The 26,697-nt window shown below is 34.9% G+C and overlaps 3 protein-coding genes across 4 annotated transcripts; all 3 read right to left on the bottom strand.

The window, feature by feature from the left end:
* Positions 1 to 314: 314 nt before the first annotated feature.
* LOC149175218 (fatty acyl-CoA reductase 2, chloroplastic-like) lies at positions 315 to 12,020 on the bottom strand. The gene is made up of 6 exons (XM_089421082.1): positions 11,763 to 12,020; positions 11,530 to 11,615; positions 11,289 to 11,406; positions 850 to 1,119; positions 618 to 703; positions 315 to 522 (listed from the first exon to the last, which is right to left on the bottom strand). The coding sequence occupies exons 1-6, from the start codon at positions 12,018 to 12,020 to the stop codon at positions 315 to 317; spliced, it is 1,026 nt and encodes a 341-aa protein (XP_089277208.1).
* Positions 12,021 to 21,972: 9,952 nt separating this feature from the next.
* LOC149175219 (fatty acyl-CoA reductase 2, chloroplastic-like) lies at positions 21,973 to 25,313 on the bottom strand. Of its 2 annotated transcripts, XM_089419547.1 has the most exons (8): positions 25,097 to 25,313; positions 24,271 to 24,371; positions 23,948 to 24,176; positions 23,352 to 23,513; positions 23,188 to 23,269; positions 22,754 to 23,023; positions 22,521 to 22,606; positions 21,973 to 22,431 (listed from the first exon to the last, which is right to left on the bottom strand). In XM_089419547.1, exons 1-8 carry the CDS (start codon positions 25,291 to 25,293, stop codon positions 22,251 to 22,253), a joined length of 1,308 nt encoding a protein of 435 aa, XP_089275673.1. In that variant the 5' UTR covers positions 25,294 to 25,313; the 3' UTR covers positions 21,973 to 22,250. The 2 variants fall into 2 exon arrangements, with proteins under 2 accessions (XP_089275673.1, XP_089275674.1); XM_089419548.1 differs by lacking the exon at positions 21,973 to 22,431 and having other exon boundaries at positions 22,521 to 22,640.
* A 68-nt stretch (positions 25,314 to 25,381) lies between these two features.
* LOC149175220 (uncharacterized) lies at positions 25,382 to 26,167 on the bottom strand. The gene is made up of 2 exons (XM_089419549.1): positions 25,674 to 26,167; positions 25,382 to 25,534 (listed from the first exon to the last, which is right to left on the bottom strand). Exons 1-2 carry the CDS (start codon positions 26,086 to 26,088, stop codon positions 25,404 to 25,406), a joined length of 546 nt encoding a protein of 181 aa, XP_089275675.1. The 5' UTR covers positions 26,089 to 26,167; the 3' UTR covers positions 25,382 to 25,403.
* Between the last annotated feature and the right edge of the window lie 530 nt (positions 26,168 to 26,697).

A 26,697-nucleotide genomic window follows, 5' to 3' on the forward strand; every position in this document is an offset into this window, starting at 1 on the left:
GAAAATTTGTGTGTTTTATCCCTATAAATAAAGGAATATTGAGAAAGATACATCCATCATAACATAGATCATTGCTCAAACAAAAAAGTGTTTATATCATATTGCTGCATATATGAATATTATCTCTATTTAACACTCAAGCACCACAACAAAAATTTCTCTTGCATCACTGAAACTTCACACCTTCACACCTTCAGCATACCCTGTAACTGCACCTTGTAGTCAACAAATTGCTTCAAAACGACCAAAAACAAATGTATTCTCCACAGTTTGTTCCACTTTCTATGATCATCGAAGAGACTGAACCTCAAACCCTACACACTATAAGTAATTACGACCGACACTGGATATTTAATTTGTTTTCCTGTACTGCGTCCTTTCCAGACATGTTGCCTGAGTCCAGAAACATGAATATTTCCAATGTAATCTCTCCACTCGATATTCCGAATATCAAATCCGAAACTCTCCCGTTCCTCGGGAGAGAGCTCCTGCGACAACTTTTCAGCATTTGAGATATCAAATCTGCACAAATATTTTACAAAATTGTTTATCTATGTATCCGCGGAAATTGATGGTTTATAATAATAATTTTCGGCATGAAATCTTCGCTCGCTCACCTTGCTTTACAGAATAAGTATGGCTCGTGGATTTTGGCCATGTGTTTCAATTGCTGCACAATATGTTCTGATGATGACCCATTTATCTGCAAGAACACCTTGGGTTTATAATGAGTTTATCTGCATGAACACAAGTAAGTTTTGATTTTTCTAAATATATAATATTCCGAATATTCTAATAATATGCTATTAACAAGCTGGTAGGTAAATACAGAATAGATTTGCAACTTACACTGCTAGGGGAATCAAAAGTTGTGTCCAAAGCCAGCCTATAGTTCTCCATAGTATGAATCAAGGCCATTGCCTTCAAAAATCTTATTGGCTTGCCGTTGTGATCAATGTATGGATTGCATTTAAAATGTTCAAATAGTATATTAACAATTTCTCCTAATCTTAATGGATTTTCCATGGAAGAAGCGATGTGATAAACCTTTACGCCTAGCTTTCCTGCATGCCTTGCCATGGCTGTTAAAGTTGCATTTACAACCATGTCCGCGGGTATCTGTAATTTGAATTCAAGAAAAAATAACACATTAATGAAAAAGGTAATATCTAAGGATTAGGAAACGGAGATTGAATGCAAGAAACAATAACACACTATTGACCAAAGGGAATCTCTAAGGATTAGGAAACGGTTCTCCACATTGTATTATGGATACTGACCAGATCTATCACTGTATCTGGATCACCCAACAAGCAATGTATTTGACCTTTGGCATGGTAGGTAATGGCTGGATCAATCATTTTGCAATTCAGTTGACTTAGCTGGTGTTATATATCCCAATTTCGTAAATAACAGGCCATCACCCTTTCATTAGAGTTGAGTTGATCCATCTTCACATCATGTTATAAAGCATGGCATACATGGGTGAGGACATGTTGGATTTCTTTTTTGTTGGACTGGGCCTCTAGGGCTTTACATTTTCTCGACTATAGGAAGGCAAAGCATTTCCTTGAAGGGCGACTTAGGTCTGCTTGAGATTTGCTAGAGGGGTGGCTAGGGTGCACTTGAGAGGGCCCTAGTGGCTGGCTAGGATCTGCTTGAGAAGTGCTTGTTGGATCTTGGGATGATGGAGTTTTACCTAGAGGAAGCATGCTCATAGTCCAACGGCTGGGACTAGATATCATCCTGGTATTCTATTCCACTGATTTCAGGAGAGGTAGAGATATGTTCATATACATGCAGATTTGGGCATACAAAGAAAAATGCTTATATCTTGTGATCTCTGAGACCTAGACAAAGTCTCCTATGGAGTTGTAGATGGATTCTACGATATCCATCTCCCAAAATTCCTCTGTAAGGGAGTATAGTTGAAACCGGATGGGGACAACCAAGAATTGTTCCTTTTTTGGCTTATAGCAAGGTTCCTAGCGTCTCATGAATAAACCAACACTATTCATGAAATAAGGGCCATTATCTACAATTCGCTTGCGGTCATCTAGATCTTCAAAGATTACTGTGAAAAAGCCCTTGGTTCATAGGCGAAGATCGAAAGGGGCTTCTGGCTGCCATTTAATCTAGATCCAACATAGGATATCTTCTTCTCTGGGCCAAATTCCCATGAATTTAAAAATTATTGCATGATCCTACATAAAATGGATAGATTTCTCAAGGCAATTGTTGGGAATCACCACTCGGGGATTCTTGGTTACTTTTGGAAGGTAGCAGCCTCACATGCGCATCTATCATTGAGCACCTAGGGTCAGTGAATTGGATGGTTTTCCCTAGTGTTGGCCAGAACTGGACGAAGGATCTACGGGAGGACGGTGTGCACCAAAGAGGACAAATTTGAAGGAGGGGGCAGATGCTCCGCCACCAAGAGGCCCCATCATGAGCTCGCTCAACTTGGAGGAGACGTCAGAGCATTTCAGTAGAGGTGAAAGTGTGGAGATATGTTTCTGACGCAAGTTGCAGCGATTCAAAACCATAGTATCTTCAGAACCCTAGCAATGCAAGATGTATCATAAAATAAGTGATTTGATGTTCATAAGCATTTACTTTATATGATTAATATACATATAATAATGTGATTATTTTACACACACACATATATATATATATATATAAAGAGAGAGAGAGAGAGAGAGAGAGAGAGAGATGGGAGTAACTTGTTGCAACTACTAGTCAAAATATGTCAACTTGTCAACTATGTACTAAATTTGCACCCTTGTTGAAGTCATATGTGCGAAATATTATAGTTCTTGTGTCAATGTAGCTTCATTTACTATGTACAAGTCGAGATTGCATTGATCCTATAAATTTTGTTTCTATTGTATGACTCTATTTAGGTGGTTGAGATCTGTGTTTTCTTCTACCCGCACTCTTTCTCCTTCTCAAAAACACCTCCTTTCTTCTTCAATCAATGTATCCCTAAATTCCTTTTTTGTAGCTACTTGTGTTGATAGATTTTGCTAATATTTGAAGTCGATAATGAGTTTCTCGCTATCATTCAAATCCTTTTTTAGGCTCTAATACACTTTGAGTCAACTACATGTGGATGTAAAATATGTTGGTCAATTATTTAACATGGTTGATATTGTTATCACCTGTTGTGCAACTAATTCTAATGATTTTCTACTTTGCCTAAATCCAATAATTTCCTCTTTCAAAGTTATATATGTAATTTAGATATTTTATTTTCATGCCACATCCTTTCCTTCTCCTATTATAATCACACATTTATATCGACAAGCTGATGTACAAGGTGTCGGCTTGTGTCCAATAGATCTATTTCTATATTATATGACCTAATTTGTAACTATTCGTGTAATCAAATATAGATTTCGTTGGCTAAGTTGGCTCCTCCATATCTTGGAAAACCATGTCTATTCTTGATTTTGTTTTCTTCTCGACCCATTTCTTCTTTATGTATGAATTTTTCTTTGAACTAGCCCCACATTTTTGTGTTGTTTGAGTTTGTTGGGTTGGGCATGGTGTTGCCTTTGTTGTGGAGGTTATGTGTTGATTTTTTCATTTATTGTTGAATTGTCTATTGTATAGGGCTAATTGGTATCAACACCTTTTTCTCTTTAACTTAGTTTACACTTAGAACCATTGCTTGCTAAACTGTCACCATAGAAGCATTAATCGGTTATACATTTGGTGTTGATTCCTCCTAAAATGTCTCCACAATTTTTTTGAACTTTTGAATAGCTTGTCAATTAGTAGTTGTTCTATTGTCCTCTCAAGTCCCTTGTTGTTTTTTATCTCATTGTTTTATGTTATTACCACCATGTTTTTATTGTTGGTCAAAGTAGTAATCCTTAGTCTTTCTATTAGACTCTCACTAACTTGATTCTCCATAACTCTTCTATTATTCTTCTTTTTATTTTTGTGATGTGTAAATGTTATGGATATTCCATTGGATAGATTATGAGAGAATATCTAATAAATTATACTTAAAATTCTAAAATTCTTACTATGAAGGTTTATTTGTCTTTAGATTTATGGATCCATGAAGTTTTTTTATTATTTAAAATAAGGTTTTTAGAGTTTTAATTCAACTAGTGCATCCATGTAATTTAAATGGTTAGTAAATGTGCAATTAACATCAAAACGCTTATTTCATCATACATCTTTAAATTATTAGTATTATTAATCATAAGAAGAATTAATCTATGAGTTAAAAATATTTAAATTTTAAAAAGACATGTGTCAGGCCAGGCAGTAACTCCATAAGGCAAAAATGATTATTGTGTTCTATTCCATCAAGTAGGTTTTCATTATATAAATAAGGGAGAGACTGTTCAGTTCATCTCCCGATTACTATTCATATTTCTTACTTATCTATTTACATATATTCACCCAATCACAAGGATTAGGTGTCAACATTCCCCCCCTTAATCGGAAGGGATCTTGGTGAGTCCAAGCATTATTTTGAATCGTTCAAGCTTTTCTCTTCCAAGCGCTTTGTTGAAGATGTCTACAATTTGCTCATTTGTGGAACAATGATGGAGATGGATTGTTTTGGCCTCAACATGATGCCGAATCAGATGATATTTAGTATTGATGTGCTTCGTTCAATCATGGAACTTTGGGTTCTTGGCCAACTTTATTGCAGAGGTATGGTCAATCATGAGGAGAGTTGATTGTACTTGTTTTACCTGCAAATCTTCAAGAATTTTCCTAAGCCACACAATTTCTTTTGTTGCTTCAGCTGCTGCCAAGTATTATGCTTCTGTTGTGAAATTTTCTGGAACTGATTGTTTGCGTGATCTCTAGGAGATAGATCCTGATCCAAGACTCGCAGCATATCTTGAAGTAGATACCCCAGTTTCTTTGTCTCCATCGAAGTCTGAATTAGAGTATCCAATCAAGCTGAAGTCGTCCACCTATGTATACTTGATTCCAAGTCTTGAGTTCCCTTCAAGTACCTTAGAACTCTTTTTGCAGCAGACCAATGTCCCTCACAAGGCTTTTACATAAACCTGGAGAGGATTCCAACAACAAATGAAATGTCTGGTCTGGTAGTAGTTAGGTAGTTGAGACTTCCTACAATCTTTCTATACTTTGTTGCATCCTAAAATTATTTTCCTTCAATAGATGTGAGCTTTAAGTTTTGTTCCATTGGAGTAGTAAGAGGATTGCACTTTGTCATGCCAAACTGTTCAACAGATCTCCAATGTATTTCTTTTGAGAAAGAAATATGGACTTCGGATGTTGGGTTACTTCAATGCCAAGATAGTAATGAACATAGCCCAAATCATTCATTTCAAAACTTTTCCCCAATTACTTCTTTATGGATGCAATGTAGCTTTCATTGTTCCCTGTCATTAAAATATCATCTACATATATCACAAGATATACAACTGTTTTGTCAACTTTCTTTACAAATAAAGTTGCATCATCAAGATCATAATGTTTGAAGTTGACTTTCAAAAGATGCTTAGTTAGTTTTTCATACCAGGCTTGCGATGCTTGTTTGAGGCCATACAAGGACTTCACCAGTTTGCATATTTTATGTTCATGTCCTTTCATAGTAAATCATTCAGGCTGGGACATAAAAACATTCTCTTTTAGATCTCCATTTAAGAAAGTAGCTTTTACATCCATTTGGTGGACTTTCCAACCATTCTGAGCTGCTAGTGTAAAGAGTGTCTGGATGGTAGCCCATTTTGCTGTGGGGGAAAAAGTCTCCTCATAATCAACTCCTTCCTTCTGTGCAAAACCTTTTGCCACAAGCCTAGCTTTGTGCTTGTCAAGTGAGCCATCAGCTTTATACTTGTTCTTGTAGACCCACTTGCAGACAATTGGTTTGGTTCTTAATGGAAGATCAACCAGCTTCCAAGTGCCATTCTTTATGAGGGCATCATACTCCTTTTGCATTGCTTCTTTCCATTCGTCATGAGAAGCAACTTTTTTGAAGGAAGTTGGTTCAAAATTTGTAGACAAGTTCAATTCACAATCATAAGAAACATCCATATCAACAGGTGAATTAGAGTCATCCACATCACCTCCATTTTGCTGGTTTGAATTTATAGTTCCTGTCTTTCCAACCTCATTAGGATGAACACTTTCAAGTGTCTTTGTCAGCCACTTTGGGGGACCTTTTTCAGATGGTACAGGCTGCTTCGTTGATTGAGTTGGGACTGAATCAAGATTGAGTCTCCCAATTCTATCAATCACATCACTTAAAGCATCATTCGTTGTTGGAGTTTCATGCGGGGGAGAGTGTTATTCAGAAGAAAATTCCACATGTTGATCAAGTATAGGAATCGCCCCTTCAAGATGTGGAATCTGATTATCAAATTCTTGAAATGATTTTTCTTTTGCGAATCTATCCAAGTGATCAAGTTGCCACTCAACAACATTGTCAGTTTTGGATGATTCAAGAAAAATTACATCTCTAGATACAACAAACTTCTTATTTACTTCATCATAGAGGAGGTATGATTTGGAGTTGTTTGAATACCCCAGAAATATACACTTACGACTTCTAGCACCAAGTTTGTTTTTATGTACCTTTGGTATCAATGCATAATAGGTGGAACCAAAGACCCTGAGATGCTTTACCGATAGAACATGTCCATACCACATTTCATATGGAGTCTTGTTTCTTATAGCATTAGATGGACATCTATTCTTTATATATGCAGCACATAGAACAACATCATCCCAAAACATTATCTTTAGATTTTTGAAGAAGAGCATGGATCGTACCATATTTAAGATTGTCCTATTCATTCTTTCAGCTACACCATTCTGTTGGGGATTATAAGGCACAATTGTTTGATGTTTGATCCCATGTTGGCGAAGATAGTTTTCAAATTCATTTGATGTGTATTCTTTTCCATTATCAGTGCGAATAGACCCAATATGAGATTGTGCATCATTTTCAATAAATTTATGAAAATTCTTGAATGTTTGAAAAGCATTAGATTTGTTCTTCAATAAATAAACCCAACACATTCTGCTGTAGTCATCAATAAATGTCATGATATATTTATTTCCATTTGCAGAAGGAACAGGCATTGGACCACATAAATCTGAATGAATGAGTTCAAGTTTTCTATGTGCTCTTCAATGTGAATCATGAAAAGACTGTTTTTTATGCTTTCCTAGAATGCAAGCATCACATTTCTTAAGTTTCCTAGGAATTGTAGGCAAACCAGCAACACCATTTTTCTTCAATAAGCGGAGACTGTCATAGTTCAAATGTCCAAATATAGCATGCCATAATAAACTTGATGGAAGTGTACCTTCTTCATGATGAGAATTGTATGAGAAATGTTGTGTACGAGCAGAGGTTCCTTGCAGCTTGAGAAGCCTTTCTTCCTCTATTCCCCTCCTGACAAGTGAGTGGTCAGATGCTTTTCTTACCTCAAGCTTGCCATCAAACATATGAATGGAGTGACCTTGCTGGCAAATGTCGACCAAGGACAACAAGTTTCTCTTGAGCTGTGGGAGATATAGAACATGATGCAGAAGAAAGTCTGGAAGACCATGCAGTTTAAGCCTGATTGTGCCAAGCTCTGATGGCTTGATTTTTGATTGGTCTGCAAAGTATACTACTCCCTCAACATTGTCAGTGAAATCTTCAAAAAAATATTTTCTATAAGTCATGTGGCAGGTTGCTCCTAAATCAAGCAACCAATCATTTTTCCAAGAAGCAAGTGAAGCATTAAATAAATCTTCATTTACTCCAATGTTACATTGTGCCACAACATAGTGAGCGGATTCAGGTGCTTTACCTTTGTCTGTATCATCAGCTTTACCTTTCTGTTGGTTTTTTTTCTGCTCAATTTTGTCCCATGGTAGCTTGCATGTAGAGGCATCATGTGATCCATTTCTTTTACAGCGTATGTAGTGCAAATCTGCCTTTTCTCCTTGAGAATGTCTGCACCCCTGCCTCTGAAATATCTTCCTCTTCCTCTTTGACCACCTCTTCCTCTTGTAGAATCTTGAGCAGGATGATTTTCTTTATGAGCAAGGCACACAGCCTCTACAGAATATTCAAGGGTTGTCTTCTTTCCAAAAGCTTTCTCTCTTTCAGCAAACTTTTTCACAAGAGAGTCAAAGGTTATATCTTTGATATTTCCATTTGCTTGCAATGAATTAAGATAATTGAAGTAGGATAAAGTGCCTTGAGAAAAGCGATAAGAGGAATATCCAATTAAACCTTAGTGGATTTCATATCATGCATTATAGACTTTACTTTAGATGCAAGAGTAAGAGGATCATTATTTTGCAGTTCAAGAGTGAAGAGTTTAATCATGAGTTGAACAACTTCAAGTGCAAAATGTGAGTCATAGAGTTCTTTCAACTTTTGTAAGGCTTTAAAGGCAGCTGAATATGACGAAATATGGCGACTCATCTCTTCATTTACAGATGTTGCGATTAATGCATAAGCTTTGTTGTTCTTTTTTTTCCAAATGACGAGCTCTTTGTCTCAGGTAGGCTGTACTAGTTCATTTTCTCTGTCTCTGACACACACTCCTTTCCAAAATTCATTGAAAATGAGGGTGTGTTTTATCATCCGAGACCATTCAGGATAGTTCTCCTTGCCAGTGAGAAGTATTCCCACCATGGATATGATTGAATGCATTTTGTAAAAAAAACTTCTTTTGATAGAAAAATACTTCTGCCAATATACAGTAAAATTGTACTTCTGGTGGTAATTTTTTTTTTACAATTCAAAAGGGCATTTCTCCATGTACAGTCTTTGTCTTTAATGAAAATATAAAACATAGATTAGCTATGCATTCTCAAAAAAATTTCAAATTTCATCCTCATCATTTTTCTGCAACGTTCTTGAATTGTTTTACATGAAAAGGCAACAAAGCTATCTGAATTTGGTCTTCACCAATCTAATCTCAACGTATATACTATAAAACTTCAATACAATACATGACATATCCACACTAGAAGTAGCACTCAGCTCCACCTATCACCCAAGATTCAAGTCGGATTCATCTCCTTTGATGTCGGCCCCCTTATATGCCAACCATCATAAATATATATATATATATATATATATATATATATATATATATATATATATATGACAAAATGAAATCTGATATCAATATCATATGCAGTTCTGAAAAATATACCATACGTTGATGCAGAGAAGAAAAAGAATAAGGAGGAGCACTTGAAAACAGTTTAAATATCGTGAACTCACAAGGAACACGTTTATTTGAATTGGTGATAATATGGCACATCAGGCCAACTTTATGTGAAAAAGTTCAAAGCAATAGCATTCTTCAGGCCAATGGGTGAAGACCTCGCAACAAACAACGAACCCTTCGAGATTAGGAGACCAACAGCCGACGTCCCTCCAAGCACATGTCGAATTCCTGAAAACAGTGGCATTTCCGCTATGGGGATTACGGTTCGAATGGGATTCAAACCAGATTCCGACCACAGAAATGGTCGATGTGAATCAGCTTCTGAGCTTGGTTAGTTGGCCAGTGTTAAAATATACCGGAGCATATACGCTTATGACTGGAAGCTAATGACTGGTATCAATAAGAATCACCTCACGGAAAGATCTATTTAATTTGCATATTAGTGTCTCAAAGACCAAGGACTGACCAATCAAAAGAATAGGGACACAAACATACAGATTGGAATGATTCCTCAAACGGACTGTATGGGATTACGATAATGGCGGAGGCAATAGCTTTCACTGGAATAAGTATGGCAGAAAATGTTTATGGACAGTCGAGAGAGCCAGAGAGCGTAGGCAGTGTCAGGCCTTGAATTATATGGACAACTAATTATATAGAGGAGCAACGCTTCTATATGGTGAGTAGACTAGGGAGTTTCAAGGGACATAAGAGCTAAGAAAAGAAGGAGTTGGCTCTATACCATATCAAGCCAGCAGTAACTCCATAAGGCAAAAATGATTCTTGTGTTCTATTCCATCAGGTAGGTTTTCATTATATACATGAGGCAGGGACTATGCACTTCATCTCCCAATCACTGTTCATATTTCTTATTTATCTATTTACATATATTCACCCAATCACAAGGATTAGGTGTCAACAAAATGTAACAAAATTGGAGTTTCACCCTCATTTTACCATGGATATTTTTAATTTATAAATAGGTTTTGTTACAATACCATGACTTATCAATTCCACATGCCCATAAAACCATAACTCATTTCATTTGGCACATGTTATGGCACTTGTTAATATCTTTTAATTTTAACTAATCAATTTAATTAAAAAGGCATGAAGGGAATAACTACTTTTGAGATAAATTCAATCTTCCATTTGTAATTACTACTAATAATATTCTAAAATATTTCGTGAAGGTGAACAATCTCTATGGGAAAATCGGGGTGAATATCCATGGTTGATTTTTTTTTTAATTAGGTGTGATTAAGTTATATATTAACTATTTTATAATAATTTTCCAAAATTTCATTTTATTATTATAACAATAAGAATTTAATCAACTTTTATGATTTTTTAAATCTTAATAATGTGAAATGTATCTTAAAATAAGTGATTTAATGTTTATGAGCATTTAACGACCATTTAATTTATATAATTATACTAATATTTATGATGATGATAATAAAAAATTATGAAAATTTAAAAAGATTTATCATAATTTATATTATACAATACTAAACATTATATTCTAAAATCACCTTAGTCTTCATTTAGTAAAAAGATTTTAATATTTTTAACAATAGTTTAATAAATTTTAATATTTCAAAAATACAAAATATTATAGAATAGAAATTTGTTATCAAAATTTGATTTAATTTAATGAAAAAATAATTAAATATTATATAGTAAAAATGAAATGCCATATACTAAAAATGAAATACCGATCGGAAAATTTGTGTTTTATGCCTATAAATAAAGGAATATTGAGAAAGATATGTCAATCATAACACAGATCATTGCTCAAACAAAAAGTGTTTATATCATATTGCTGCATATATGAATATCATCTCTATTTAACACAAAAGCACCACAACAAAAATTTCTCTTGCATCGCTGAAACATCACACTTCACACCTTCACAACTTTAGCATACCCTGTAACTGCACCTTGTAGTCAACAAATTGCTTCAAAACGACCAAAAACAAATGTATTCTCCAGAGTTTGTTCCACTTTCTATGATCACCGAAGAGACTGAACCTCAAACCCTACACATTATAAGTAATTACGACCGACACTAGATATTTATAATTTGTTTTCCTGTACCGTGTCCTTTCCAGACATGTTTCCTGAGTCCAGGAATATGAATATTTGCAATGTAATCTCTCCACTCGATATTCCAAATATCAAATCCGAAACTCTCCCGTTCCTCGGGAGAGAGCTCCTGTGACAACTTTTCAAAATTTGAGATATCGAATTTGCACAAATATTTTACAAAATTGTTTATATCTGCAGAAATTGACGGTTTATAATAATAATTTTTGGTATGAAAGCTTCGCTCACTCACCTTGCTTTACAGAATAAGTATGGCTCGTGGATTTTGGCCATGTGTTTCAATTGCTGCACGATATGTTCTGATGATGACCCATTTATCTGCAAGAACACCTTGGGTTTATAATGAGTTTATCTGCATGAACACAAGTAAGTTTTGATTTTTCTAAATATATAATATTTCGAAATATTCTAATAATATGATATTAACAAGCTGGTAGGTAAATACAGAATAGCTTTGCAACTTACACTGCTAGGGGAATCAAAAGTTGTGTCCAAAGCCAGTCTATAGTTCTCCATAGTATGAATCAAGGTCATTGCCTTCGGAAATCTTATTGGCTTGTCGTTGTGATCAATGTATGGATTGCATTTAAAATGTTCAAATAGTATATTAACAATTTCTCCTAATCTTAATGGATTTGCCACGGAAGAAGCAACGTGATAAACCTTTACGCCTGGCTTTCCTGCATGCCTTGCCATGGCTGTTAAAGTTGCATTTACAACCATGTCCGCAGGTATCTGTAATTTGAATTCAAGAAACAATAACACATTAATGAAAAAGGTAATATCTAAGGATTAGGAAACGAAGATTGAATGCAAGAAACAATAACACATTATTGACCAAAGGGAATCTCTAAGGATTAGGAAACGGTTCTCCACATTGTATTATGGATACTGACCAGATCTATCACTGTATCTGGATCACCCAACAAGCAATGTATTTGACCTTTGGCATGGTAGGTAATGACTGGATCAATCATTCTGCAATTCAGTCGACTTAGCTGGTGTTATATATCCCAATTTCGTAAATAACAGGCCATCACCCTTTCACTAGAGTTGAGTTGATCCATCTTCACATCATGTTATAAAGCATGGCATACATGGGTGAGGACTTGTTGGATTTCTTTTTTGTTGGACTGGGCCTCTGGGGATTTACGTTTTCTCGACTATAGGAAGGCAAAGCATTTCCTTGAAGGGCGACCTAGGTACGCTTGAGATTTGCTAGAGGGGTGGCTAGGGTGCACTTGAGAGGGCCCTAGTGGCTGGCTAGGATCTGCTTGAGAAGTGTTTGTTGGAGCTTGGGATGATGGAGTTTTACCTAGAGGAAGCATGCTCATAGTCCAACGGCTAGGACCAGATATCATCCTGGTATTCTATTCCACTGATTTCAGGAGAGGCAGAGATATGTTCATATACATGCAGATTCGGGCATACAAAGAAAAATGCTTATATCTTGTGATCTCTGAGACCTAGACAAAGTCTCCTATGGAGTTGTAGATGGATTCTACGATATCCATCTCCCAAAATTCCTCTGTAAGGGAGTATAGTTGAAACCGGATCGGGACAACCAAGAATTGTTCCTTTTCTGGGTTATAGCAAGGTTCCTAGTGTCTCATGAATAAACCAACACTATTCATGAAATAAGGGCCATTATCTAGGATTCACTTGCAATCATCTAGATCTTCAAAGATTACTGTGAAAAGACCCTTGGCTCATAGGCGAAGATCGAAAGGGGCTTCTGGCTGCCATTTAATCTGGATCCAACATAGGATATCTGCTTCTCTGGGCCAAATTCCCATGAATTTACAAATTATTGCATGATCCTACATAAAATGGCTAGATTTCTCAAGGAAATTGTTGGGAATCACCACTCGGGGATTCTTGGTTACTTTTGGAAGGTAGCAGCCTCACATGCGCATCTATCATTGAGCACCTAGGGTTAGTGAATTGGATGGTTTTCCCTAGTGTCTAGAACTGGACGAAGGATCTACGGGAGGACGGTGTGCACCAAAGAGGACAAATTTGAAGGAGGGGGCAGATGCTCCTCCACCAAGAGGCCCCATCATGAGCTCTCTCAACTTGGAGGAGACGTCAGAGCATTTCAGTATAGGTGAAAGTGTGGAGATATGTTTTCGACGCAAGTTGCAGCGATTCAAAACCATAGTATCTTCAAAACCCTAGCAATGCAAGACGTATCATAAAATAAGTGATTTGATGTTCATAAGCATTTATTTTATATGATTAATATACATATAAGAATGTGATTATTTTACACACACACACACACACACAGATATATATATATATATATATATATATATATATATATATATATAGAGAGAGAGAGAGAGAGAGAGAGAGAGAGAGAGACGGGAGTAAGTTGTTGCAACTGTTAGTCAAAATATGTCAACTTGTCAACTATGTACTAAATTTTCACCCTTGTTGAAGTCATATGTGCGAAATATTATAGTTCTTGTGTCAATGTAGCTTCATTTACTATGTACAAGTCGAGATTGCACTGATCCTATAAATTTTGTTTCTATTGTATGACTCTATTTAGGTGGTTGAGATCTGTGTTTTCTTCTACCCGCACTCTTTCTCCTTCTCAAAAACACCTCCTTTCTACTTCAATCAATGTATCCCTAAATTCCTTTTTTGTAGCTACTTGTGTTGATAGATTTTGCTAATATTTGAAGTCGGTAATGAGTTTCTCGCTATCATTCAAATCCTTTTTTAGGCTCTAATACACTTTGAGTCAACTACATGTGGATGTAAAATATGTTGGTCAATTATTTAACATGGTCGATATTGTTATCTCCTGTTGTGCAACTAATTCTAATGATTTTCTACTTTGCCTAAATTCAATAATTTCCTCTTTCAAAGTTATATATGTAATTTAGATATTTTATTTTCATGCCACATCCTTTCCTTCTCCTATTATAATCACACATTTATATCGACAAGTTGATGTACAAGGTGCCGGCTTGACTCCAATAGATCTATTTCTATATTATATGACCTAATTTGTAACTATTCGTGTAATCAAATATAAATTTCGTTGGCTAAGTTGGCTCCTCCATATCTTGGAAAACCATGTCTATTCTTGATTTTGTTTTCTTCTCGACCCATTTCTTCTTTATGTATGAATTTTTCTTTGAACTAGCCCCACATTTTTGTGTTGTTTGAGTTTGTTGGGTTGGGCATGGTGTTGCCTTTGTTGTGGAGGTTATGTGTTGACTTTTTCATTTATTGCTGAATTGTCTATTGTATACGGCTAATTGGTATCAACACCTTTTTCTCTTTAACTTAGTTTACACTTAGAACCATTGCTTGCTAAACTGTCACCATAGAAGCATTAATCGGTTATACATTTGGTGTTGATTCCTCCTAAAATGTCTCCACAATTTTTTTGAACTTTTGAATAGCTTGTCAATTAGTAGTTGTTCTATTGTCCTCTCAAGTCCCTTGTTGTTTTTTATCTCATTGTTTTATGTTATTACCACCATGTTTTTATTGTTGGTCAAAGTAGTAATCCTTAGTCTTTCTATTAGACTCTCACTAACTTGATTCTCCATAACTCTTCTATTATTCTTCTTTTTATTTTTGTGATGTGTAAATGTTATGGATATTCCATTGGATAGATTATGAGAGAATATCTAATAAATTATACTTAAAATTCTAAAATTCTTACTATGAAGGTTTATTTGTATTTAGATTTATGGATCCATGATGTATTTTTTTATTTAAAATAAGGTTTTTAGAGTTTTAATTCAACTAGTGCATCCATGTAATTTAAATGGTTAGTAAATGTGCAATTAACATCAAAACGCTTATTTCATCATACATCTTTAAATTATTAGTATTATTAATCATAAGAAGAATTAATATATGAGTTAAAAATATTTAAATTTTAAAAAGACATGTGTTAGGCCAGGCAGTAACTCCATAAGGCAAAAATGATTCTTGTGTTCTATTCCATCAAGTAGGTTTTCATTATATAAATGAGGGAGAGACTGTTCAGTTCATCTCCCGATGACTGTTCATATTTCTTACTTATCTATTTACATATATTCACCCAATCACAAGGATTAGGTGTCAACATTCCCCCCCTTAATCAGAAGGGGTCTTGGTGAGTCCAAGCATTATTTTGAATCGTTCAAGCTTTTCTCTTCCAAGCGCTTTGTTGAAGATGTCTACAATTTGCTCATTTGTGGAACAATGATGGGGATGGATTGTTTTGGCCTCAACATGATGTCGAATTAGATGATATTTAGTATTGATGTGCTTCGTTCAATCATGGAACTTTGGGTTCTTGGCCAACTTTATTAGAGAGGTATTGTTAATCATGAGTGGAGTTGATTGTACTTGTTTTACCTGCAAATCTTCAAGAATTTTCCTGAGCCACACAATTTCTTTTGTTGCTTCAGCTGCTGCCACGTATTATGCTTCTGTTGTGGAATTTTCTGGAACTGATTGTTTGCATGATCTCTAGGAGATAGCTCCTGATCCAAGACTCGTAGCATATCTTGAAGTAGATACCCTAGTTTCTTTGTCTCCATCGAAGTCTGAATCAGAGTATCCAATCAAGCTGAAGTCGTCCACCTGTGTATACTTGATTCCAAGTCTTGAGTTCCCTTCAAGTACCTTAGAACTCTTTTTGCAGTAGACCAATGTCCCTCACAAGGCTTTTGCATAAACCTGGAGAGGATTCCAACAACAAACGAAATGTCTGTTCTGGTAGTAGTTAGGTAGTTTAGACTTCCTACAAGCTGTCTATACTTTGTTGCATCCTAAAATTCTTTTCCTTCAATAGATGTGAGCTTTAAGTTTTGTTCCATTGGAGTAGTAAGAGGATTGCACTTTGTCATGCCAAACCTGTTCAACAGATCTCCAATGTATTTCTTTTGAGAAAGAAATATGGACTTCGGATGTTGGGTTACTTCAATGCCAAGATAGTAATGAACATAGCCCAAATCATTCATTTCAAAACTTTTCCCCAATTCCTTCTTTATGGATGCAATGTAGCTTTCATTGTTCCCTGTCATCAAAATATCATCTACATATATCACAAGATATACAACTGTTTTGTCAACTTTCTTGACAAATAAAGTTGCATCATCAAGATCATAATGTTTTAAGTTGACTTTCAGAAGACGCTTAGTTAGTTTTTCATACCAGGCTCACGATGCTTGTTTGAGGCCATACAAGGACTTCACCAGTTTGCATATTTTATGTTCATGTCCTTTCACAGTAAATCATTCAGGCTGGGACATAAAAACATTCTCTTTTAGATCTCCATTTAAGAAAGTAGCTTTTACATCCATTTGGTGGACTTTCCAACCATTTTGAGCTGCTAGTGTAAAGAGTGTCTGAATGGTAGCCCATTTTGCTGTGGGGGAAAAAGTCTCCTCATAATCAACCCCTTCCTTCTGTGAAAAACCTTTTGCCACAAGCCTAGCTTTGTGCTTGTCAAGTGAGCCATCAACTTTATACTTGTTCTTGTAGACCCACTTGCAGACAATTGGTTTGGTTCTTAATGGAAGATCAACCAACTTCCAAGTTCCATTCTTTATGAGGGCATCATACTCCTTTTGCATTTCTTCTTTCCATTCGTCATGAGAAGCAACTTTTTTGAAGGAAGTTGGTTCAAAATTTGTAGACAAGTTCAATTCACAATCATAAGAAACATCCATATCAACAAGTGAATTAGAGTCATCCACATCACCTCCATTTTGCTGGTTTGAATTTATAGTTTCTGTCTTTCCAACCTCATTAGGATGAACACTTTCAACTGTCTTTGTCAGCCACTTTGGGGGACCTTTTTCATATGGTACAGGCTGCTTCATTGATTGAGTTGGGACTAAATCAAGATTGAGTCTCCCAATTCTATCAATCACATCACTTAAAGCATCATTCGTTGTTGGAGTTTCATGCGGGGGAGAGTGTTCTTTAGAAGAAAATTCCACATGTTGATAAAGTATAGGAATCGCCCCTTCAAGATGTGGAATCTGATTATCAAATTCTTGAAATGATTTTTCTTTTGCGAATCTATCCAAGTGATCAAGTTGCCACTCAACAACATTGTCAGTTTTGGATGATTCAAGAAAAATTACATCTCTAGATACAACAAACTTCTTATTTACTTCATCATAGAGGAGGTATGATTTGGAGTTGCTTGAATACCCCAGAAATATACACTTACGACTTATAGCACCAAGTTTGTTTTTATGTACCTTTGGTATCAATGCATAATAGGTGGAACCAAAGACCCTGAGATGCTTTACCGATAGAGCATGTCCATACCACATTTCATATGGAGTCTTGTTTCTTATAGCATTAGATGGACATCTATTCTTTATATATGCAGCACATAGAACAACATCAGCCCAAAACATTATCTTTAGATTTTTGAAGAAGAGCATGGATCGTACCATATTTAAGATTGTCCTATTCATTCTTTCAGCTACACCATTCTGTTGGGGATTATAAGGCACAATTGTTTGATGTTTGATCCCATGTTGGCGAAGATAGTTTTCAAATTCATTTGATGTGTATTCTTTTCCATTATCAGTGCGAATAGACCCAATATGAGATTGTGCATCATTTTCAATCAATTTATGAAAATTATTGAATGTTTGAAAAGCATTAGATTTGTTCTTCAATAAATAAACCCAACACATTCTGGTGTAGTCATCAATAAATGTCATGATATATTTATTTCCATTTGCAGAAGGAACAGGCATTGGACCACATAAATCTGAATGAATGAGTTCAAGTTTTCTATGTTCTCTTCAATGTGAATCATGAAAAGACTGTTTTTTATGCTTTCCTAGAATGCAAGCATCACATTTCTTAAGTTTCCTAGGAATTGTAGGCAAACCAGCAACACCATTTTTCTTCAATAAGCGGAGACTGTCATAGTTCAAATGTCCAAATATATCATGCCATAATAAACTTGATAGAAGTGTACCTTCTTCATGATGAGAATTGTATGAGAAATGTTGTGTACGAGCAGAGGTTCCTTGCAGCTTGAGAAGCCTTTCTTCCTCTATTCCCCTCCTGACAAGTGAGTGGTCAGATGCTTTTCTTACCTCAAGCTTGCCATCAAACATATGAATGGAGTGACCTTGCTGGCAAATGTCGACCAAGGACAACAAGTTTCTCTTGAGCTGTGGGAGATATAGAACATGATGCAGATGAAAGTCTGGAAGACCAGGCAGTTTAAGCTTGATTGTGCCAAGCTCTGATGGCTTGATTTTTGATTGGTCTGCAAAGTATACTGCTCCATCAACATTGTCAGTGAAATCTTCAAAAAAATATTTTCTGAGTCATGTGGCAGGTTGCTCCTGAATCAAGCAACCAATCATTTTTCCAAGAAGCAAGTGAAGCATTAAATAAATCTTCATTTTCTCCAATGTTACATTGTGCCACAACATAGTGAGCGGATTCAGGTGCTTTACCTTTGTCTGTATCATCAGCTTTACCTTTCTGTTCGTTTCTTTTCTGCTTAATTTTGTCCCATGGTAGCTTGCATGTAGAGGCATCATGTGATCCATTTCTTTTACAGTGTATAAAGTGCAAATCTGCCTTTTCTCCTTGAGAATGTCTGCCCCCCTGCCTCTGAAATATCTTCCTCTTCCTCTTCGACCACCTCTTCCTCTTGTAGAATCTTGAGCAGGATGATTTTCTTTATGAGCAAGGCACACAGCCTCTACAGAATATTCAAGGGTTGTCTTCTTTCCAAAAGCTTTCTCTCTTTCAGCAAACTTTTTCACAAGAGAGTCAAAGGTTATATCTTTGATATTTCCATTTGTTTGCAATGACTTAAGATAATTGAAGTAGGATAAAGTGCCTTGAGAAAAGCAATAAGAGGAATATCCAATTCAACCTTAGTGGATTTGATACCATGCATTATAGACTTTACTTTAGATGCAAGAGTAAGAGGATCATTATTTTGCAGTTCAAGAGTGAAGAGTTTAATCATGAGTTGAACAACTTCAAGTGCAAAATGTGAGTCATAGAGTTCTTTCAACTTTTGTAAGGCTTTAAAGGCAGCTGAATATGACGAAATATGGCGACTCATCTCTTCATTTACAGATGTTGCGATTAATGCATAAGCTTTGTTGTTCTTTTTTTTCCAAATGACGAGCTCTTTGTCTCAGGTAGGCTGTACTGGTTCATTTTCTCTGTCTCTGACACACACTTCTTTCCAAAACTCATTGAAAATGAGGGTGTGTTTTATCATCCGAGACCATTCAGGATAGTTCTCCTTGCCAGTGAGAAGTATTCCCACCATGGATATGATTGAATGCATTTTGTAAAAAAAACTTCTTCTAATAGAAAAATACTTCTGCCAATATACAGTAAAATTGTACTTCTGGTGGTAATTTTTTTTTTTACATTTCAAAAGGGCATTTTCTCCATGTACAGTCTTTGTCTTTAATGAAAATATAAAACATAGATCAGCTATGCATTCTCAAAAAAATTTCAAATTTCATCCTCATCATTTTTCTGCAACGTTCTTGAATTGTTTTACATGAAAAGGCAACAAAGCTATCTGAATTTGGTCTTCACCAATCTAATCTCAACGTATATACTATAAAACTTCAATACAATACATGACATATCCACACTAGAAGTAGCACTCAGCTCCACCTATCACTCAAGATTCATGTCGGATTCATCTCCTTTGATGTCAGCCCCCTTATATGCCAACCATCATATATATATATATGACAAAATGAAATCTGATATCAATATCATATGCAGTTCTGAAAAATATACCATATGTTGATGCAGAGAAGAAAAAGAATAATGAGGAGCACTTGAAAATAGTTTAAATCTCGTGAACTCACAAGAAACGCGTTTATTTGAATCGGTGATAATATGGCACATCAGGCCAACTTTATGTGAAAAACTTCAAAGCAATAGCATTCTTCAGGCCAATGGGTGAAGACCTCGCAACAAACAATGAACCCTTCGAGATTGGGAGACCAACAGTCGACGTCCCTCCAAGCACATGTCGAATTCCTAAAAATAGTGGCATTTCCGCTATGGGGATTACGGTTCGAATGAGATTTGAACCAGATTCCGACCACAGAAATGGTCGATGTGAATCAGCTTCTGAGCTTGGTTAGTTGGCCAGTGTTAAAAAATATCGGAGCATATACGCTTATATATATATATATATATATATATATATATATATATATATATATATATATAACTGGAAGCTAATGACTGGTATCAGTAAGAATCACCTCAGGGAAAGATCTCTTTAATTTGCATATTAGTGTCTCAAAGACCAAGGACTGAACCGATCAAAAGAATAGGGAGATAAACATACAGATTGGAATGATTCCTCAAACGGACTGTATGGGATTACGATAATGGTGGAGGCAATAGCTTTCACTGGAATAAGTATGGCAGAAAATGTTTATGGACAGTCGAGAGAGCCAGAGAGCGCAAGCAGTGTCAGGCCCTGAATTATATGGACAGCTAATTATATAGAGGAGCAACGCTTCTATATGGAAAGTAGACTAGGGAGTTTCAAGGGACACAAGAGCTAAGAAAAGAAGGAGTTGGCTCTGATACCATATCATGCCAGCAGTAACTCCATAAGGCAAAAATGATTCTTGTGTTCTATTCCATCAGGTAGGTTTTCATTATATACATGAGAGAGGGACTATGCAGTTCATCTCCCAATCACTGTTCATATTTCTTATTTATCTATTTACATATATTCACCCAATCACAAGGATTAGGTTTCAACAACATGTAACAAAATTGGAGTTTCACCCTCATTTTACCATGGATATTTTTAATTTATAAATAGGTTTTGTTACAATACCATGACTTATCAATTCCACATGCCCATAAAACCATAACTTATTTCATATGGCACATGTTATGGCACTTGTTAATATGTTTTTTCTAACTAATCAATTTAATTAAAAAGGCATGAAGGGAATAACTACTTTTGAGATAAATTCAATCTTCCATTGTAATTACTACTAATAATATTCTAAAATATTTCGTGAAGGTGAACAATCTCTATGGGAAAATCAGAGTGAATATCCATGATTGATTTTTTTTTAATTAGCTATGATTAAGTTATATATTAACTATTTTATAATAATTTTCCAAAATTTCATTTTATTATTATAATAATAAGAATTTAATCAACTTTTATGATTTTTTAAATCTTAGTAATGTGAAATGTATCTTAAAATAAGTGATTTAATGTTTATGAGCATTTAACGACCATTTAATTTATATAATTATACTAATATATATGATGATGATAATAAAAAATTATGAAAATTTAAAAAGATTTATCATAATTTATATTATACAATACTAAACATTATATTCTAAAATCACCTTAGTCTTACTAAACATTATATTCTAAAATCACCTTAGTCTTCATTTAGTAAAAAGATTTTAATATTTTTAACAATAGTTTAATAAATATTAATATTTCAAAAATACAAAATATTATAGAATAGAAATTTTGTTATCAAAATTTGATTTAATTTAATGAAAAAATAATTAAATATTATATAGTAAAAATGAAATGCCATATACTAAAAATGAAATACCGATCGGAAAATTTGTGTGTTTTATCCCTATAAATAAAGGAATATTGAGAAAGATATGTCAATCATAACACAGATCATTGCTCAAACAAAAAGTGTTTATATCATATTGCTGCATATATGAATATCATCTCTATTTAACACAAAAGCACCACAACAAAAATTTCTCTTGCATCGCTGAAACATCACACTTCACACCTTCACAACTTTAGCATACCCTGTAACTGCACCTTGTAGTCAACAAATTGCTTCAAAACGACCAAAAACAAATGTATTCTCCAGAGTTTGTTCCACTTTCTATGATCACCGAAGAGACTGAACCTCAAACCCTACACACTGTAAGTAATTACGACCGACACTAGATATTTATAATTTGTTTTCCTGTACCGCGTCCTTTCCAGACATGTTTCCTGAGTCCAGGAATATGAATATTTGCAATGTAATCTCTCCACTCGATATTCCGAATATCAAATCCGAAACTCTCCCGTTCCTCGGGAGAGAGCTCCTGCGACAACTTTTCAGAATTTGAGATATCGAATCTGCACAAATATTTTACAAAATTGTTTATATCCGCGGAAATTGACGGTTTATAATAATAATTTTCGGCATGAAATCTTCGCTCACTCACCTTGCTTTACAGAATAAGTATGGCTCGTGGATTTTGGCCATGTGTTTCAATTGCTGCACGATATGTTCTGATGATGACCCATTTATCTGCAAGAACACCTTGGGTTTATAATGAGTTTATCTGCATGAACACAAGTAAGTTTTGATTTTTCTAAATATATAATATTTCGAAATATTCTAATAATATGCTATTAACAAGCTGGTAGGTAAATACAGAATAGCTTTGCAACTTACACTGCTAGGGGAATCAAAAGTTGTGTCCAAAGCCAGCCTATAGTTCTCCATAGTATGAATCAAGGTCATTGCCTTCGGCAATCTTATTGGCTTGCCGTTGTGATCAATGTATGGATTGCATTTAAAATGTTCAAATATTATATTAACAATTTCTCCTAATCTTAATGGATTTGCCACGGAAGAAGCAACGTGATAAACCTTTACGCCTGGATTTCCTGCATGCTTTGCCATGGCTGCTAAAGTTGCATTTACAACCATGTCCGCGGGTATCTGTAATTTGAATTCAAGAAACAATAACACATTAATGAAAAAAGGGAATATCTAAGGATTAGGAAACGGAGATTGAATTCAAGAAACGATAACACATTATTGACAAAAGGGAATCTCTAAGGATTAGGAAACGGTTCTCCCCATTGTATTTTATGGATACTGACCAGATCTAACACTGTATCTGGATCGCCCAACAAGCAATGTATTTGACCTTTGGCATGGTAGGTAATGACTGGATCCATCATTCTAGAATTTGAACAGTCGAGTTAGCTGGTGTTATATAACAAAAATATTCGATTAGATTCAATCCACAAATGATTATACTTACCGATGGCCTTCAATCCATCCAGAAAAAGGTTGACTGCAAGTGCTTTCAATAATAGTGGGACGAAGAATAACTACTGGTAAATCTTCGCTCCCATTAACTATCATCATCTCGCCCATTGCCTTGCTGAACGCGTATGTATCCTGCCATCCGTATGATCTTGCCCTGTAAAAGAGCGTTGTCATCACTTTAGAGATAGCAAATTTGAACATTCAAATTGAACTGTTTAATACAGACAGATAGATAGTTGAAAATTCCATTTATTTTGAGAGCTTGAGATCCTCTTTTTTTTCATGTTCAATTTCAACTAGTAACACTTAAAATTTAACTAATAATACGTGATATATATATATATATATATATATATATATATAATTCATTTATGTTGAGATCTTGAGATCTTTTTTATTTTGTCATGTGCAATTTCAAATAATAACATATTTAATTCATAAATATATTAATTTTTAATAACATATATAATTTAAAATCCACCAACCCAATCTTTATTTACACTATAAGAAACACAAACAACCATCTTTATACCCGCAAAACCATATTCACAATATTATGAACACAAACAACAATATGTATAATGTTACCTTTCCATTCCCAATTCTTTCATTCTTTGAGCGACTTTCGCTTTCCTGCACTGGCAGTCTTCTACATTTGAAAATTCATTCTCAAAATCTTCCAGAGCTTTCTTTGCTAAATGAAATTCAGCTTGTACGTCCAGAGTTGGAACCGAGGGTGATTTCTCCCCGGCTATACTGTAACCCATCTGAAAAGGCTCCTCCAATGATCGACCTTGTAACTGCCCGTTCACGTATGCTAGAATGAAATGAAGCATTAAAAGTAAGCGCAACCGATGATGAGATCGATGAGTTACTAAAGTTAGAAACCGATAATGAAATCGATGGGTTACCCGTAGAGATGTGCATGAAAAGTTGGGATTTCTCGCAGCATTTGCCAAACTCCAGAAGGCGAGTAACTGCTTTTGTGTTGGTTTCCAAGGCCACATCATATCTGTAATAGTAATAGTATGACTTCAATTGTATTCATAGGAAAAAGAATTATATTTTTTTTTGGGTAGGAAATTCACCTTCACTGAATTCCTTTATATGAAAATATAATGTATAATTTTGTTATAAAAAATAGTTAGTTATTTGTACAATCACATTAAAAATATTAATGTGATTAATAAAAGAATTATTTTAACAAAAATATTATTATTAATTTTGATTTTACTTAACAATTATGAATTCATTTTTTTATTAAAAAAATAGAAAAGTTGAAAAGTTTTTATCCTTTACAACCAAGATATAAGGCAGCTTTTTTAAAATTTGATATACTTTAAAAATCAATATGAAATTGGTGGGTTGACATCAAATTTTTTAAATTTATTAAAAGTCAACTTAATTAACAAACTCTCTAACAGGGTGAGTTTAAGTAGATATCAGATTCCCCAAATATTCGGGAAATCCGACACCTACATGGGCGCCGTCAAAAAATTGACTACCTCCATGTCCGTCCGATTCCCGAATATTCGGGAAATCTGCAATCGACTTAAAGATGCCCTCTCTAACATACTACAACTATTGATAAACATTTAGACTAGGCATATCTTGAACATATTCCCTTGAGAATCAATCTAGGTCATCAATTAAAAAAATAAAAATAAAAAAAATAACAAATTTTCATCTACTTTAAATTGAAATAAAAAACTTTCAATTAATAACTATATATATTACCTTTCATCAAATGTTGTGGTGGCTGCCGAGCTGACAATAATGTCCACTTCCTTTGTGAGCACATCGACCATATCTTTTTCAATTCCCAGATTTTGTTTCGTCATATCTCCAGCCACAGGGACCAGTCTTTTCAGCATGAATTCATGGAATTCATTACCATGAATTTCACGCAACCCGTTGAATAACTCGGTGTTCATAACCTAATTTTCACAAATCATTATAAGTGAACTCAGCATCACATAAGTCTGCGTTGTCAAAATAGATTGCTCTACGCAACAAATAGATTGGCAATCCAATATAATATCAATTATGCTGAACAGAATACGTATCTTACTTCATTATTCAATCTCTTGAACGCAGACGTGGACTCGTCAGCCCTGATTATCAAATACAGCTTTCCCACGTCTGGTTGCATCCTCAGAATTTTTTCTATCAACACTGCACATGTAAAGAAACAACCAACCGTGATATAAGTATATAAATGAGCTTTTAGTCTACTAAGTATAAAACAACAAGCTTTTAGCTGTCTACTAAGTATATAGATAAGAATAATTATTAACTTGAGGAAGGTGTATACCTTTTGCCAGAAAACCCGTGGCACCTGTGATGAGCAAGTTCTTGTCCTTCAGAAAATCTACAATTCCAAGACCCCTGCTTGCAGCTATATCAGACTTGCTCTCCATAGTTTTGCCAGCAACTGCGGCCTCCCGTAATACACTTCTTTTGTTCAATGAGAACAAAGTGCCTTTTGACGTACATGCTTCATGTATTCCCCTCATCAATGCCAACCCATCTGACTGTGTCTCTGGGCAGCAAAATCGATTAAGTGTTCTCGATTTATTGCCTCCGCGGTGATTTACTAGTGCGGAGCTGGGCCACAACGGGACATTCTTCTTGATGGGGAGGAGAAGTTCTGATTTCTTATCCAAATAAGAACCAGGCAAAAAATTTGAAGTGAGCTTGGGATGCATAAATGCTTGTGATAGAGCCATTGTAGACACGCAATTTTACACACAAATTGATTAACACAACCTAAAAAAGGAGGATTAAAACAATACTAAACCTATGTTGTTTTCCTAGACATTCTCGGACCTATCTGTTATATATAGACTTTGTCCACCACAAATGACGGAGCGACCACGTCATCATCTCACATTACGACGAGTGAATATAAATCGACCACATCGGCCTAAATGTCTCCGACCAATGAATGAATGGATTCTTTAAATTAAATTTATTAAAACTATACCTCCCAACAACCAACTGCAATGCAATACATGTGTTGATAATATGTAACACAATCTTACTTATTAATAATAACTAGCATAACCACATCTTATTGATATACATTCCATGTCATTAAAGATGATTGAAATATAATTGATATCAATCATTTTTTATATTTTAAAATTCTCCAATAATTTTCATTTTTCAATATTGATGTAACATACATTAATAACATGATAATAACTTAACACAACTATATAATCAAAATCAAAGATGGTTGGTACAGAGTCATGGACTACCATTTTCTGCCCTTCAAAATTAATAATATCATCTTCAAAGATTTAAATGGAATGACTATATCAACTATTTTTAAT

Source organism: Pinus tabuliformis, chromosome 4_1 (assembly GCF_031772625.1).
Source record: "Pinus tabuliformis cultivar Carrire ecotype Pingquan chromosome 4_1, CPIR1, whole genome shotgun sequence".
Lineage (NCBI taxonomy): Eukaryota > Viridiplantae > Streptophyta > Pinopsida > Pinales > Pinaceae > Pinus > Pinus tabuliformis.

What these genes read in the sequence shown, in the direction of transcription:
- LOC149175218 (XM_089421082.1), bottom strand. Translation starts at nt 12,020, where the DNA reads ATGGTTGTAAATGCAACTTTAACAGCCATGGCAAGGCATGCAGGAAAG. An exon ending in ACATGTCTGGAAAGGACACG is followed by an intron (nt 1,120 to 11,288) that starts GTACAGGAAAAC and finishes TTCAAATTACAG; the next exon opens with ATACCCGCGGACATGGTTGT. An exon ending in TACTTATTCTGTAAAGCAAG is followed by an intron (nt 523 to 617) that starts GTGAGCGAGCGA and finishes ATATTTGTGCAG; the next exon opens with ATTTGATATCTCAAATGCTG.
- LOC149175219 (XM_089419547.1), bottom strand. Translation starts at nt 25,293, where the DNA reads ATGAACACCGAGTTATTCAACGGGTTGCGTGAAATTCATGGTAATGAA. An exon ending in TTTCATGCACATCTCTACGG is followed by an intron (nt 24,177 to 24,270) that starts GTAACCCATCGA and finishes ATTTCATTCTAG; the next exon opens with CATACGTGAACGGGCAGTTA. An exon ending in AAAGAATTGGGAATGGAAAG is followed by an intron (nt 23,514 to 23,947) that starts GTAACATTATAC and finishes GCTCTTTTACAG; the next exon opens with GGCAAGATCATACGGATGGC.
- LOC149175220 (XM_089419549.1), bottom strand. Translation starts at nt 26,088, where the DNA reads ATGGCTCTATCACAAGCATTTATGCATCCCAAGCTCACTTCAAATTTT. An exon ending in CACGGGTTTTCTGGCAAAAG is followed by an intron (nt 25,535 to 25,673) that starts GTATACACCTTC and finishes TTACATGTGCAG; the next exon opens with TGTTGATAGAAAAAATTCTG.